This window comes from Toxorhynchites rutilus, chromosome 1 (assembly GCF_029784135.1).
Source record: "Toxorhynchites rutilus septentrionalis strain SRP chromosome 1, ASM2978413v1, whole genome shotgun sequence".
Taxonomy (NCBI): Eukaryota; Metazoa; Arthropoda; class Insecta; order Diptera; family Culicidae; genus Toxorhynchites; species Toxorhynchites rutilus.
This window is the reverse complement of record NC_073744.1, coordinates 196,161,942-196,178,322: the sequence shown is the minus strand read 5'-3', so window position 1 is coordinate 196,178,322 and position 16,381 is coordinate 196,161,942. Positions and strand designations below refer to the sequence as shown.

The window sequence follows — 16,381 nt, the reverse complement described above, 5'->3', positions numbered from 1 at the left end:
TTATGGTTGAGCTTTCATGCTATTACGCATATGACTATTTTTCATAGATAGCCTAACGGAATCCTACGTCAACTATGCGGTCGTGTCTCGGACACAACCCTCCTATGACTTTTTTACTCGGGTACCGCGTAAAAAAAACCGCGTTGATTGTAAAATCCGCGCAAAAAAACCGCGTAAAACACCTGGGTGTATTTCCTTGCTGTGGTGGCTGAAAGCAGTCAAACGACCGCTAAGGGTTAATACAGCGCGATGAAATGGCTCGGGGAAAAAAATTACAAAAAAAAAAATGAAAATCATACGTTACTTTTATTTTATGGTTCACTGATTTCTTAAAGTTATACGTTTCTACAAAAAATATTACATATAATGAATAAACAGTTGTGTGTAATCTGGCATCCCTGCCCGCCAGTTATTGGATCCCAGAAAAGGCATCGTCGCGGTGTGACGGGGGGAAAGGGGGCTACATCAGTACACACCGCTCTAGCAGTACATATGCATAGAGCCAAGATTTAAGCGCCAACTTTACATTTCGCGTAATGTTTGGCTAGTGTTCAATGGTTCGATTGTGCCAGAGGGCGGGGGCGGTCGAGGGCGAGGCGGCTTAGTTTTGGAATGAATGCAGCGTGTTGTGGAAGACAAGCATTGGGGGGGAGGGTCAGCAGAAAGCGAACTTTGAGCAGCGAGAAGAAATAGCGAGAGAGAGAGAGAGAGAGAGAGAGAGAGAGAGGGAGAGCGCGCGGATGCTGTGGATACCGCACGTGTGTTATTATTTATTTCGTACATAAAACACAGCAGCAGCGATTGGGGGGCGATTGTGTGTTGTGTATACAAACACACGTTCCGCGGGAGGAAGGCAGGGCGGCCGGCCGGCCGCCTGTGTTGGTGCGCCACGTCTCCCGCGCGTGAACAGCTCCACAACCACAATAGAGAGGAGAATACAGAGAACTCCTCTTCAAATTCCCGGTATATTGCATTATTAGTGGTGGAACAGTATTGCTATGTGGAGTTCTATTCTATTGTGTTGTATTATTTTTTTTGTTCTTGAGTGCAACACAATTGATTGTTCGTTTAGCAGAAAGATTTTTTTTCTTCTGTTTTTACCCCGAAAGGAGTGTGGAGAAGGGAAATTCTAAGTGGTTTGGGGCTGCGCGTGTGTGTGTGTATGTGTGCTCGATGGGTCACCACCCGGCAACAGTGAGACGCGCTTATAGCGCTCGTGTAAAGAGAAACGAGCGAACGAACTATCTCTCTCTCTCGTCACTTCCCCTACCACCACCGCCGCCGCGGTGGTGCACACCAACACACGCACACAGCGCGCTCTCTCTGAGCGGCAATCATTCGGGGGGGACCGGCAAACGCGCGATGCGATGTGCAAAAAATGATGATGACGATTCTTTTCTGTTTTGCTTGCGGAGAGTTCTCTAGTGTGCGAAGAGAACGAGAGCGAGAAAAACACGAGAGCGAGAGAGAATGTGTGCAAGTGTGGTATGGAAAAAGATAGTTCGCAGCAAGTCGAAGTTTTATTGCTACGGAAACCGTGCATCAGAGTGGTGGGTTTTTCGCTTCGTTCGCTCCGTTTCCTCTAGCTCACTCTCCATCGGTGCAGTAGTGAGAATAAGAAGGCAATCGAAGGAAGAAAAAAGAGTACGAAGAAGAACACACGGTGTAAGAGCGGCGGAAGGCAGCACCGAAGAAAAAGTGTTTAGTGAGCGTGTGTGTGTACTGTAGAGAAAGAGGTCCAAGAAAACGGAGGAAAAAAGTGTTGATCTCCTGAAGAGAGAGCGCGCGCGGGTCGGAGTGTATCGGAGTGCGAAAGCCGTCGCCACCACCAGAGTCTCGGGGCGAACAAGTAGCGAAGTTGGGCTCAGTGGCTTTTCAGATCGCTTCTGAACAGTACGCGTTTGCTCCTCTGCTCTCTCCTTGAGGTAACCAGCAGTAACCAAGAAAAAAAAATACCGACGCGCGTTCTTTTGGACACTGTTCTTTTTTTTTTAAGTTGAGTTGAGTTGAGTTATTTCTCTCACTCTCTCTCTAGAAGAAGAAGTGCGAACATATACTCTCCGTTTGGTAGTTGAGATTTTCTTGGCGTCTCCTCCGCATTCGCTTGCCGGGTCTCTAGCAAACAAGGAATTCAATTCTCGGTTGTTCTTGTTCACTTGCCGCGCGGGGAGATCTAGAAGACTCCCGCTGTGTGTTCTCCGTGTGACAACTTGGTGAAAATTCCAGCGTTCGCGGACAGTTTACGCGTCGTGCACTGAATTTTCGGAAGCAGGAAAAAAAACCAAGGCAATATTTTTTTCTTGGAAAAAGCCACCTCCATCTTGTGAAAACTAAAGTGACCTTCCAGCAGCAGAAACAGAAGAATTTTTGGTGTGAAAGTGGTGGCAAGCAGCAGAGCGCAAGTGATTCAGGCAAAAAAAAAAACTGGGCTCGTGAGTGTGTCATGCCGGTACGACTTTTCGGTTTCTCGGTTTCTAAAACGACGCCATCAAACAATAAGCCCACTATCATTGTTGTGTTTGCCCCCGGCAACAGCAAAACGATCGCAGCAGCCGCGAAGAAGACTAAAAACACGAACTTGATCTCCAAGCCAGCAGCAGCAGTAACAGTAACAACAACAGTGGTGAACAAGTTGAAGAACAATAGGCTGCTACGACGACGAGGACGCCGGCACTTGCAGCATTGTTGTCGCGTTGTGGTTGTTGTGAATAAAGCTCCTCGAACAAAAGGCGACGACAGCAAACGAATATAGTAGCTTAGCAAGTGAGTGAGTGAGAGTGCACAGTCAGTCAGTCAGTCGCTGGATTAATAACACACAAGAGAGTAGTGCGCGCCGAAGATTTGATTTTATTCGGCTCTGATCGGTAGCGGAAGTAGCAGCGCCGCAGCACTTGTGTGAAAGTGCCCTTTCTTTTGTTCTGCGTGTTGGGACAATATTCTCTGACGAAAAAAAAAAAATACCGGACAGCTACGCGTGAATATTTAGAAGAAAGTGTAAGTGTTTCAGTAGTTTTTAGTGTTCGATTGAAAGGATACATCATCGTCTTTCGAATTTTTTTTTCCTCAACTTTCGTGGAAGCGCTTGGATTCGGGGTAAGTGTTGCAAAAAAAAAAAAGATGGTTACTACGATCGCTTTGCATCGTTGCGAAACACATCATCATCGGTTACTTCGGTTCGGCAGGCGTTCTTTCGAGTTTGGGGAATTTCGCAATGAGTGTTAATTGTGCGTGGGAAAGAGATAGATTTATACACATCATAACATAGGTCGCGCGAAAACGGTGAATTTTTCTTTCTTTTTGATTTTGTTTGTGCCATATGGTGGCAGCGGAAAAAGGATTAATCCTGTGCGGGACGATGATAATGGTAATTGATGAAATCCGGTCAGTACTCGCTCGCTTGCGGGGTGAGTTATATAACCTAGAAAACTTTGATAGTAGAGAAGAAGTAGCAGCGCGATTAATAAAGATGAAATGAGCAAATTCGAATGGACATAAATTAGCATACGCACGAATTCAACACTTGCCTGCTGTGATTCGATCGGTCGGTCGGTGAGAAAAAGTCTTAGGGCATTTCGCGTCGTCGGGGCAGAAAATTATAGTTTTTTTTCCACTCTTCCGCTGCTTTCGTCTTGTGAACTCTGGTCTTCAATAAGCAAAGCAACCGCCGACGCCTCAAACTTCTCTTTCTCTGTGGTGGCAGAGGTGCGCTGCGCGCGGTAATAATGATAATGGCATTATCTTCCTCATTTCCCTTCTGTATGTTTCGCATTTGTGGTGGGAGCCCCAATATGTGCCGCTTCTGTTGCCTGTGCATTTCATTCAATGTCTTGTCCGCGCGAGGCTAGCTAGGAAGCGAAAATCAATAACACAGAATGCGCGAGAGTGGGAGAGGAACAGACGAAAAAACGCCGGTATAAACATTCACTCGAGTGGCCGTTTCCTCCTCGAAGTTCGCATCGCGATCATTTTTTTTTTTGTTTTATTGAGGTCGGACTCACTGTCACAGCCTACTACGAGTGTTTTTACCACCGGATTGTAATGGACCCTCTTTTTTCCCACCTTCTATTTTGCAGAATAACACACAAGCGCGCACAATAAAACACAACCCAAGATGATTTCAAACAGGCAGGACATACCCTCCTGCTGGGACGATACCAACAGTATCGACACCAACATCGACTGGGAGAATGACCTCGGCTTCGAGCTGATGGATCTCCCGACGTCCGAATTCCTGACGAGTGCGGCCGAGCTGGAGCAGACCTACGGCAGTGTGAGCAGCTGTGCGTCCAACGGCTGGGGATACAATCCGGCCTCGCCAAAGCTGCAGATCCGGAACCACGATTGCATGTGGTCGGGAACGTGCGTTGATCAGTCCCATCCGGGCAAATTTGGTTGCGGCCAAGAACCGGTCGGAAGCAACAAATTCAGCACCGTAACAGCGGTCGCCGCGGCCAGCCTCAACAGCAATGCCGCCGTAATGACCCAGAAATCCGTTCTCACCCCGTCCAACAATTCGGCAATCAATATCAACAATAACATCACAGCGAAAGGCGCCGCGGCCGCGTCAACGCTCAGCAAGATGCCAGCGGCTCAGATTCCCGCCGGACGATCGCTTCTGATCAACCCGAGAGTCAAACAATCGCACCAACAACAGCAACACATTAACCGCGTTCCAACGGTTTCCACGGCCGATTTCCTACGCGAGCGCGAAAGCACCATCCCGCTGCACAATCGGCCCGACACGCCGCTCAGTCTGGACGAGGATCCACCGGAGTTTAAGCACAACATCGATCTGGCCACCTGTACCATCGGATCCAACCGGTTGAGCCTGACGGGTTCTTCGGGTGCCGGCTCTTCTTCGAGACACCACAGCAGTCACCACCATAACAATCACTTCGACGATCCGTCCTCCTCGCGGATAATCAACATGCTCAAGATGCAGCTGGAGGACACCGAGAGTGGCAGCTTGCGGACGTTTATGACCGGTTCGACGGGCGAAATTGGCTCCCTCACCGATCTGCTCAATGATTTGGAAGAGATGGACGGTGGGGACAATGGCGAGGAGGACGAGGAGGAGGAAGAGGAAAGCAACGGGGAAGAATTGGACTCCGATACCGACGTTGAGTCTCATCCCGACAGCAGAAGCAGTTGTAACGATGGTGGCACATCGACTGGTGGTGACTTCAGTAGTAGCCATCATCATCACCACCAGGAAGCGCGCCCCTCATTCTCCTCGTCATCCGCTTCTTCTTCGTCGTCGTCGTCGTCATCCTACGAGTACCAGGGAACGCACGTCGGTGACCACAGCTACACACGGCCAAAGAACCGCTACAACCCGAACGAGCTGGGAGTCCAAACGCCGTCCGATTCCGGTGAGTAATTTAACCCCAAACCGACTCTGTCGGATTTAGAATAAAACGTAACTGGAAAAAATGGGTGGATTGTATCTATGATATAACTGCAAGGTTGACGTGAGACTACCGTTGGCTTAGTAATCATTTGTTTGTATTGATGATACTATTGATTGAATGAAACAATTTTCGAACTCAATTGAATTCAACCCTTTGTGAGTAAAGAGTTTGAACAAATGCCATGTAAGCACGATTCATGCATTGTGATAGATTATATGTTCGTATTCGCTTTTGTAGTCCGTGTTAAGAAAAACAGATTCCAGAATGGAAGAAAAAACATGCAGGCGCAGAATTACCCCCGGCTTGCATGAATCAATAACTTCAACTTCCACTTTTTATACTATTTGACTCTTTAACGGGCCGTGAGAACTAGTCACGTAGCCAACACAAACTCCAATACTCTGCTTTGTACAGATTGCTAGGAAGTTTACAGTCCACCATACTCTTGAAGATTTGCCAAAATTCAGAACCAAAAGAGGCACTTCTAATTTATAAATCGCGAAGAAATGTGAGAAAGATTTTGCGAAGCCTTTGTTGTCGGATAGATGTGACTATGTACAGAAAATTTCTTAAAAAAAACCGCGGATCGCGGAACACCATGAGCAGGCAAAGAAGCGATGCCGGATATTGGATACGATCCTGAAAAAGCATAGAAACTGTTGCATTTTGACGATGAATCTTATTGGAAACTGGACACAACAACACTTTCTTCAATAAATGCACAGGATCTCAAGAGATAGACTTTGTATTGACCAAACTGCCACTTGAAGATTCCATAGCCGACCACCACTGGAAGCGCACACTGTACTGGACAAAACAGAGCGTACCGATTCTATTGTACATTGGCAAAGTTTCATTCCCATACCTGACCATTCGGCTCTAACCGACCGCCAGTCTTGCTGTTGCCCCCCTGCGCGTGTGTGTGTGTGTGTGTGTGTGTGGTCTGTGCGGGTGCGGGAATGCGCCTTCAAAAATCGATATATTTCCTCCTCCCGAGTGACGTCACTAGGCGCGGTTCCCGCCCGAGAGCAACGCATGCGCCCTGATCGCGCATTACACGGGAAACATTGTGTAATCAGAGCTGCCGCCGTCCGTCCGGCTGCTGCTGCGTTGGCGGGAAAATTCCTCTTATATGGACATTTTAGCTTACTCCCTCAACACACAGGCACTCCGGCTCCGGGAGGAGCAGTGCGTCGTGCGTGCGTGCGTTCGCACGACCGCTCGTGGTGCGGTGTGAATGGACTGCCCGTGTGCGTGTGTGTGTGTTCAAGGTCGCACCGGCTTGGAGTTCATCGCTCCCTGCGACGCGCATCACATCACCACCCCCTGGAGAAAGATGTAGGGAGGAAAAGTAAGCGCGCGTGTCCTTCTGTATCTGTGTGTGTGTGCACATAGAAGAAGGATTCGTTCGACCTTCGTATCCTGACCCACCTTGGTTTGGCGCCGGCCGCAGCCGCCACCACCAAACCGAATGCGACAGTCTCGTCTGACTTCCCATTCCCCATCATCAGCCCGATCTTTCCAACTGCACACACCGATTGTCATCATTGGGTGAGCGCTCTTTCTCTCTTGTCTTTCCGAGTTTTGCAATGCAGAGATGAGAGCAAAAAAGCGCTGCCGTCGCCGTCGATGATAATGACGACGACGATGACACTTGCTCTGGCGCGCGCGGGAAGTTCTTCCTTTTTGTGTGTTTGCTGTATATAATAGCAGCAACCGCAAGGGTTGGGCAGTTGGGTTCGATGGCATTCTCGTTCGCTGTCTGGAATTAAATTTCCCCCCAAAAAAACCCTCAACGACTGCAGCTCAAATGTTCTCACACTCAAATTTCAATCTTTCCGACTTCACGCTGCGCGCGAATCCTGAAGCCCATTGAAACCCGGATCTTGCTGGACCGGTTGGTTGGTCGATCCGCCGGAAGGAAGGAAACCGTTGTCGTCGTCAGCCTGTCTGCTGCTGCTGCGCTGCGCTGCGCGTTGCGATTAAATTATGATCATGCACACACCCCCCAGCCGCCAGCCAGCCAGTCAACTTTCACTTCTCGCTCGCTGCGCGAAAAATTAACCACGGCTAGAAAAAGGGCGGCGGCCGCGGTAAGAATCTGGGTCGCACGCCATTTGTGAACGCGCGCTCTCGCGACCGATCCCGGTCCGCCCGGCCGGCAGTTTCCATTCACCCAGAAAGAGGTTCGGTACCTACCTCTGTGTGTTATGTTTTAAAAGAGGTGAACTTTTATTCGCGTGGAGTCGATTACAAATTTAAATTACGATGGTTTTGAGTGTGTAAACGGAAAAATTAGGACCCATTAAAAAAAAGTTGCTACGATTGATGCATTTTTTGGATATACATTTTTTTAAATTTCATTGAATCCAGTTGTAAGTGTGTATCGAATCAAAGTAGGCCTTGATTATCAAAATAAGTTCATTTGTTTACGGAGCGAGCGCGTCTCTATTCGGAAACCCCGTTCTATTCGCTCGAGAGTTGAAAAACTTTTAAAATTTACAAAATTACACATTTTTCAAACTATCAAATTTTAATTTTTATTTTCACTATAGATTTATTTTCATTATATTAATTTTTATTAAATTTTTTTTTCAATTTTCTTTAATTTATTTCAAATTAACTTAAATTTATCAATTTACCGATCGTTCAGTGTCCCAGTTTTCATTTTTTCTCAAAATTGAAGAATGTTTTTTTCGTAAATCTTTATTTTTTTTTAATTTCTTGAGTTGTTTTTCAATTTTTTTAATGTTTTTTTATTTCTATTTTTTTTTTGAATTCTCAATTTTATTGAATTTTAAATTTTTTTTAATTCTCAATTTTTAATGTTTTGATAATTCTAATTTTTGAATTTTGAATTTGCAATTTTCTAAACCTAAACTTTGTCGAGTTAAAATTTTTGTGAGTTTTGAATTTTCTGAATTTGGTTCTTTCTGAAATCGCAATTCATATGAATTCGTATTTTTAAAATGCTCTGATCATTCTAAATTTTTGAATTTCTGTTCTTTTTTCTTTGAATATTTCTGTATTTTTCGAACGTTTGATTTTTCTGTATTCAGGCAAACATATTTATGATTCTTTCTTGTATGATTTCTCATTTGTGCGACACTTTATGTGCGATTTTGTTGTTGAATCGGAATTTCAATTGTTCAAATAAAAAAATAGCACAAACAGGTTGCACAAAAAAAAGATTGCCTGTATTTTTTTCCGATCTTCCCCAATTGTATCTTCAATTTTATGATTTTTTTTTATCCCATTTATTTATTTATTAGGCTCGTTAGCATTTTAGCTGTAACAGAGCCGGGTTTTAATCGTGTACATGTACATATGTTTATGTTTCTATAAACTGTAAATTACATAGTAGTTTAGTAGTAGCCATTTAGACGTTAAGTTTTCTGTTCCATTACATTATGGTAAATTACACAGTAGTAGCCATTTCGGCGTAAGGGTATTCTTTCTGTTCTTCCATTGTTTAGCAGACCGGACAACGGAGACAGTTGATATTGATCATTGTTGGGTTATTTATAGAACAGCAGCCCGATGTTTCTTGCAGAGCAGAGCAGTTGTATGAATGAATCGATCTAACCGTGGATCGATCTCCATCGCTGATGATGTTTGCGTGGACGTAGTTATTCTATAACAACACAAAGATGGTCAATTGAGGGCCCTGAGTTTGAACTCACGACCGATCGCTTAGTAAGCGAACGCATAACCAAGTGGCTACGAAGACCCCCTAATTTAATGATTAATATTAATCAGATATCTAATTCATAAATCGCGAAGAAATGTGAAAAAGATTTAGCGCGATACAGGACAAAATATAACTTGAGAAGAACAAAATAAATCAATACACAATACATATAAAAAAAAAGTCATTATTCGGAGATATCGACAAACGTTCATAACATTTATAGTTCTAGTTAATCACAAATGCTCAAAGAACTACAATTACAGAACAAGTACAAAACCTAATCACTAGTCTGCATCGGCAACTTCAGGGAAATCAGGCAGCATTAGTTATTTTTTCCGACACCCTCTGATTGAGCTATGGAGAATGAAAGGCATTTTTGAATATCAACAGATGATTTTCGTGTCCAAATTTTTACGTGTTCAACCAACCAACACTAAACAGCTGCCGCGCGTGTCGCGGCCTTGACTTCGGTCATTGCGTGCTAAAATTAACATACCCACGGAGAAAGATAGAGTGTGCGTGTGGAGCCCATCGCTCACGAAAACGAGTTCCTTTTTTTATTATTATTATTTTGGAGTGTGTGGTAATCACTTCCTCGTAATGAAAAAAATCTTTTCTATCAGAGTCCGTCGCCTCTCCCGCGGGTGTGGGTTGCTGGTTAGTCACATGGTGTCACGTGGACAACACGAAACTCTCCCCCCGATTCCATGTGGGAGAGAGGTGGAGAAGAATCGGCAAAAATTCTTGGCATATTTGTCGAGTACCCGCCGCATACCCATTTTTGCAGACAGGCACACGAAACTACCGCTCGGAACACAGCGGGGACTGATTCGGCGGGGGTGGCCACCGCTCGGGAAGAAAACGAGTTTCTGCTCCCACAAAACTGGCTGCGTTCTCCGGTCGGTCGGTTCGAGCTCTCCCGCTCGCGCTATCAATCGCGATTTTTTTTCTCTCGCAAAAGTGAACACATTCACATACACATCCTTTGGGAGGGAATTAGCAGCGCGCGGGGGTAGCCGGCCGCCGCGTCGTCGTGGCATACATTTCTGTGTCGCGTGAATAATCGTCCCCCGCAACATAAGCTGCGCTCCAATCTTGTGTAATCATCAGCCGCGCGCGAGATAAATGTCTGCATCATACACCGGCATCCGGCGACGACGACGACGACCGACTCTCCTCCACCGTTGTTGCTCTTTTTTGGGGTGGTGTATCGAACCGCGCGCTGCGTATGTGTAATTCCCATCGTCGTCATTATCATCATCAGCGTTTACCGCTAGCAGCAGCTCTTTCGATCACTCTGTCGAGTTGTGAGTTGTTGCTAGGCGGAAAATGTACATTTCGTTGAAGGACGCCGGCCGCGCTCACATTTGTCGGCGGCGGCTGCCACACGCGCATTTTTTTTTGACAGAAAGGGAACTTTGTACGCCGCTTTCTTCACCACCGGTGATGGCGACGGCAAGCGGCTTGCTTTATTTATTAATGTTTCGCTCGCTCTCGCTCTCTCTCACTGGCAATTTTGCTTCTACTGCCGAAGGAGAGGAGAGTAGTTTCGAAACCAAGTAGGCGATACTTTCTAAATCTGCCGCCGCCTTTCGCGGATGGAAAGCGATCCAATTTCATTCGTTGGAGATCAATTGGGGCGGCGGCGAACAACGTTTTCGTCGTCGTCATTGTCGATTCATTTCGATTTTCACCTGTTTATTACAAATGATTGCGAGTCCCTGCTGCAATCCGGCTCGCGCGGTTGTTCCTTTCACTGCGCACTCCTACAATCTGGGTCAATGACTCAACCCTTTCGCGCTCTGCTCATTACTCTCCGCTGTCCCCTCTTAGAATGTACAAGTAGTGATGTCCGTCAATCGTTCGATTAATCGAATGCTTCCTACAAAAATCGATACCAATACAGAAAAACTAGTTTTTGTGCGATTCCTCATTTGTGCGATTTTTTTTTTAGAGATGCTTCGTTTATATTGAATTTACTTTCAGCTACATCTACAGCTACGAGTGCTCGTTTCCTGCTGAAATCTTGTTTTCAATCGCAATGCAGAGTTCCCTAACTCGATGAATTCCATGACAACTTTGGTTTTACAAGCATTATTCTCTTCATAACTTAATACCTTCCTTTACTCGATGGGTTTTGATTCATTTTTCCATGAACTTTCATCTCACTAGCTCGGCTCGCGTACGTTTACACTTGTTTTTGTGCTTTTCTAACTCTGTCATTTCAATTGCACTGGAAAGTGAAGACGAAGTGTTCGTGTCATCAAGGGATTTCTTTTCAAGTATGAACAATCACGAAAAACCTTTCAGGCGAACGATTAAAACGCTAACCAATGCGCGCAACGTTTGATGAGCATCATCGAGTATGTCGAAGAGAGTATGGGCGGAAGGTGTCTGAAGTTGCAAGAGATTTCAGTACTGCACAAAATACGGTGTCAACACTATTCAAGCAAAACGAAAAACAGGCATCGGAAAGTAAAATTGAATCTAGACAACAAGCGTATAAAGTTGGTTGGGAGCGAGAAGCTGGAGCGATCAATGGAAACTTTTGTCTTGTAACCAGAGAGAACAATTTACCTCTCGTAGGTTCTATTCTTCGGGAGAAAGCTTGCGAATTTGCCCAGAAACCGGGAACTATCAGCTTTAAAAAGAGTTCTTGGTGGCTAAGTAAATTTTTACAACGGCAAAAAATGATGTTGCGGAAGCTATGTGACGAGACGTAGATCTTATAGGAACGGACAACTGGATTTCGCAAACTCTACCCGGCATAATAGAACAGGATTTTTCTACGAATGTTTGCCAGACAAAACATTTGTATTTCGATCAGTTGCAATTGGAGGAAAATATCCAAACAACTTAACGAAAAAAAGAGTTGACAAACCAAAAGATTTTTCTTCCAATTTATCTGCTGATTCTATGGGAGTGTCGTGTTTTGTTTAAACATGGAATACAAATTTCATATTTCTATTCAAACATCAGAAAAAATTGTTTTGTTCCTCAGCATGCAGGGTACACAAGAATTAAAGTTTAAAAAAAAATTCCAGGGCATTCTTGTTGTGCCGCCATGGAGTCGTTTTATTTAATAAATTAATGAACTGGTAACTGTCCATAACTCAGTTGACAACGATTCCATACAGCCAATCGTGTCATGGGTCTGTCATTAGCCCGAAGCCGATTCTTGATTCTGGCGTCAGTTCTTAAGAATACAATGCGTATGTTGACATTATGTCTTAACATTTATCAGATGGTTTTAAAATCGATGTACAAAAATACAAAACAGTTTTTTCTAAGTTCAAAGAAATCAAAGCAGAAAAATCTATTTTCTCGATTTTTTGAGTACAAAAGATCGATCCAAAAAATCGGAAATCGGAATGGAAAAGATCGACCTTCTAAAAATCCGAGATCACCTAATCCTAGTTCACATCAACACACTCACTGAGCTGAAAATGAAAATTGTAACGAAATTAGATGGTGAAACAAGATAGAATATATAGAATAAGAAAAAAAAAATGGATAAAAGCCATTCGATTTTTGAAAGATCGATTCAGCAAAGATCGATTCTCTGGTACCAAATTAATCTGTGAATCGATTCCTATGCCTTTTAGAAAATCGATTCGTCAAGATCGATCTTTTTCTATATGTTGTCCAATTCTATCCCTAACTAGATGATTTTCATGGGATCTTTGATTTTACAAGCATTCTTCTCTCCACAACTCGATACCCCACTAACTCCGATAGTCCCTCGGTCGGTTATCGATTTAGGGAGAGTTGACTGTATCTTAGATCTTAGAATACATGTTTTTTTTTAAAGCTTATGAAGCGTTGATGTATCCTGCGGCGAAATTCGTATTCTCTTTTGATCCTTCCGTTATTTATTCCGATCAAGTAATGTCTGTAAAACATCAGTGGAGTTCCTGCAGGCTTAACACTGAAACAATATTGCCAGTGACAGAAGCAACAAATTACTACGATCCGATAAATACGAAGAAAGTCTGGAGAATTTTTGAAGGGGATGAATTGACGGAACTTTTTACTGTAGTGAAAACGGTAGAAGCTTTAACGTTAACAATGAATGTTTTTTAATGAATACATGCGTTAGGAAACAATTATGCTATGTAAAAAGTTTATGATGCTATGTTTCACTTTGAAGGGATAGCGTCAATGAAAATGTCAATCTAGTGAATTCTACAAGTTCTACAATCAATTTATCTTTATCTAGAGGTCAGGGAAAACCGGAAGAAAAAAGTTTTTGCATCAAACGAATCAAAGTTAATTAAACGGCTACGAGAAGTAAAAGCGAAATCTCTCGAGGTGAATTTCCAAATTTCCTTCCGTTCTTTGTTTTTAAAGGCTTTACATTTTGCAGTTTATTTGTCTCTAGCTGTGAAATGAAAAAAAAATCGAAAACGCACAAAAGAAGATCGATAAATCCAACTTCTTTTATTTCACGACACTTCTCAGTCGTTGTTTAACTCAATAAAAAAATAACAGACAACTCATTTATTGGAAGATATCGGCAAACCTTTATAAATTTCATTATCTTGGACTATTAAATTTTTAAGAACTACTTCTCCACAACTAGTAGAGAATTTTGTTACTTCTAGACATCTGGAATGTTTTTGAAAAAGTACTGGAAAATCAGGAGATCTCAGGGATTTTTTTTATCAGGATTTGAGTCGACACCATGTATAAGTCTAACTGATTATTTCTCTCAGTGTGACGATAAATCGATTAATCGTATCGTTTAACACAAAGCTGAAAAATAATCGATTAGTTGACGAACGATTAAGAAGAATTCGACTCCTTTTAAGACTTATGTAACTAAGCCTGTAAAAATAAACGAATAAAAAAATTAACGATTAATTTCAAAAATCGGACATCACTGTGCACAAGTTGTGAAGCGCGCATTCCGCGCTGAGATGATGATAAGCGCGCAGAGAGCGCACACACAGAGAATGAGGTCCAAGGTCGGTTGATTGCTGTGGGAATGTACCCCTATCTCTCCCTCGAGCTCCCTCCCCCCTCGTTTATGTTTTGCGGTTTCCGTTTGCGCACAGAAAAGAAAACCTTCAGACTAATCATTGCTTTTTTTCTTTTTCTTTTCCGCTTCTCCACAGAAGAAGAAATCGATGTCGTCTCGATAGGCGAGAAGAATTTGCCCACGAATCCAACGGCGCGCGATCGACGCGCTCTGCAGTCCCGCGTAGCGCATAAAATCGCCCGCAAGCAGGCGCAGCAAACCCCTGGCAGCAGCAGTAGTGGTGGCTCACAGCACCATCATCGTCGCCGTCATTCGGACGATGAGTACAGAACCGGAGGAGGACCAAGTACCAGCAAAGCGGGAGCAATCTCCCACACACCCAACTACCTTACGCCAGCTCCCTCGACCAGCATCTCCGGAAGCAATACTCCCCTTCCTGGCGGCAACAGCAGCAGCAGCAACAGTTTCTCATCGTCGTCTGGCTCCAGCAGTATATCCAACCCTCGCAAGCGGCCCAACAAAGATGACCACCACCGGAACGGCTCCACCAAGAATGGCGGTCGCCTCCAGCACCAGCACCAGCAGCATCGCTCCAAAAAGCAACGTCTGCCACCTACCAGCAGCACCGGCGGTAAGAAAATGCCCTGCGCCGAATCCTCCGAGGAGCAGGATACTCTCGAGAAGCGCAACCTCCACAACGATATGGAGCGTCAGCGACGGATCGGGTTGAAAAATCTCTTCGAGGAACTCAAGCGACAGATCCCGAATCTGCGCGACAAGGAGCGAGCACCAAAGGTAAACATTCTGCGCGAAGCGGCCACCCTCTGCACGCGACTCAGCCGCGAGCAGGAGCAGCTGAACGCCCTGCGGAAACAGCAGCAACGGCTTTACGCCCGCGTGCGACAACTTCGGACCTCGCTGCACACACAGCGCCGGGTAATGGATTAGGCTAGTTAAGGGAAGAGCGCGATGACGAACCCACAGAATGTTGTTAGACAGTTAGAAACCGACGGAGCGACGACGATGGCGAATGATGACGGACGACGTGGACACTTCTTCCCCTGTGTCAATGCGAATCTTTTCGATTCAATTGACCATCAAAAATTGTCCAAAAAATTTGACACAAGAGAAAAAGGTCCACTTCGCGTCGAGAGGGATGGTGGTAAGAGGTGAGTGAGACGTTTTTTTTTTCTATCAAGTGGATCAATCGGAACAGACACTAGCGCCGCCGGCTGGCTCTGGCCGCTCCCCGTTGATCATCACTTCCTCGCCAGCCACCCCCGCGCGGTATGATACCCTCCAATCGCGTCGCAATTAATTCTATACTAAGACAGAGTAGTATATATATATATGTTAAACAAAAGTGAATTTGAAAATCGACAACGCGTGCACTGTGAATTATTTGAGTTGGCCGCGTGCTCGCGTTCTTTTTTTTTAGTAGAGTAAAGCGGGGTTTTTGCATATTTACACAAACACTCAAATTCAAACAGACAAAAAAATTTATACTTTTTTTTTCTTCTAGCTTCCCTTTCGTAGAGTTTTCTTATTTAGATGTATGCAAACCCCCCCCCCCCCCCTCAAATAATCCCTTTAACAACAACAAACCCTTAATTCGATGATACTATTACACAAACATACAAACTTTTATAAATGACCACAACAAACACACATACAAAGTTGATAGATGAAGAGAGAGAAAAAGCGAGCGCGAGAGCGAATGAGAGATATAGCATAGGTAGAAAGAAAGAAAGAGAGAACGCAAGAGAGCGAAAGGAAATTGTTTCTTAATTTGTAAGCCTCTTAATTTTTTTTATTTGATACGGATAGAGTTTTAGTTTCCCGCATTTGCGCACGGATCACACTACTAGCAGCAACAGGGATTAGTAGTGATCCGAGGATTTTTTTTCTGTAGAAAAGGCATTGAAATGTTGGATAAGTGCGCCCGCGCGCTCCCGCGATTGATTATAATAAATACAAGAACCATCATTACAACACACCCACTTTGTAAATATTTACTACTGCTACTACTACTTACTCATATTATTCCAGCGCAGGGCGCGCGCGCGCGGAAATGTGTTCTCTGTGGCCGCACAGGAGATATCTTCCTATCGGGTTTGCTCCTTAAAAAAAAGGTTTGCCAGAGAATGAACCACAATCACACATACACACACTACTAGGATAACAAACAAAACAAACGAATTATATCTCGCGAAAAAAAGCATTTCATATTCTTAAAAACAAAATAGAGAAGCTCTTGGAAAAGAGAGAGAGAGAGAGAGATAGTAGAAAGGAGGGGTG

The 16,381-nt window shown here is 44.3% G+C and overlaps 1 protein-coding gene across 1 annotated transcript; it reads left to right on the top strand.

The window, feature by feature from the left end:
* The first annotated feature begins 753 nt into the window (after positions 1-753).
* On the top strand, positions 754-16,079 carry LOC129762169 (myc protein). Its single transcript, XM_055760179.1, has 3 exons — positions 754-3,093; positions 4,074-5,372; positions 14,220-16,079. The coding sequence occupies exons 2-3, from the start codon at positions 4,112-4,114 to the stop codon at positions 15,029-15,031; spliced, it is 2,073 nt and encodes a 690-aa protein (XP_055616154.1). The 5' UTR covers positions 754-3,093; positions 4,074-4,111; the 3' UTR covers positions 15,032-16,079.
* The last annotated feature ends 302 nt before the right edge of the window (positions 16,080-16,381 follow it).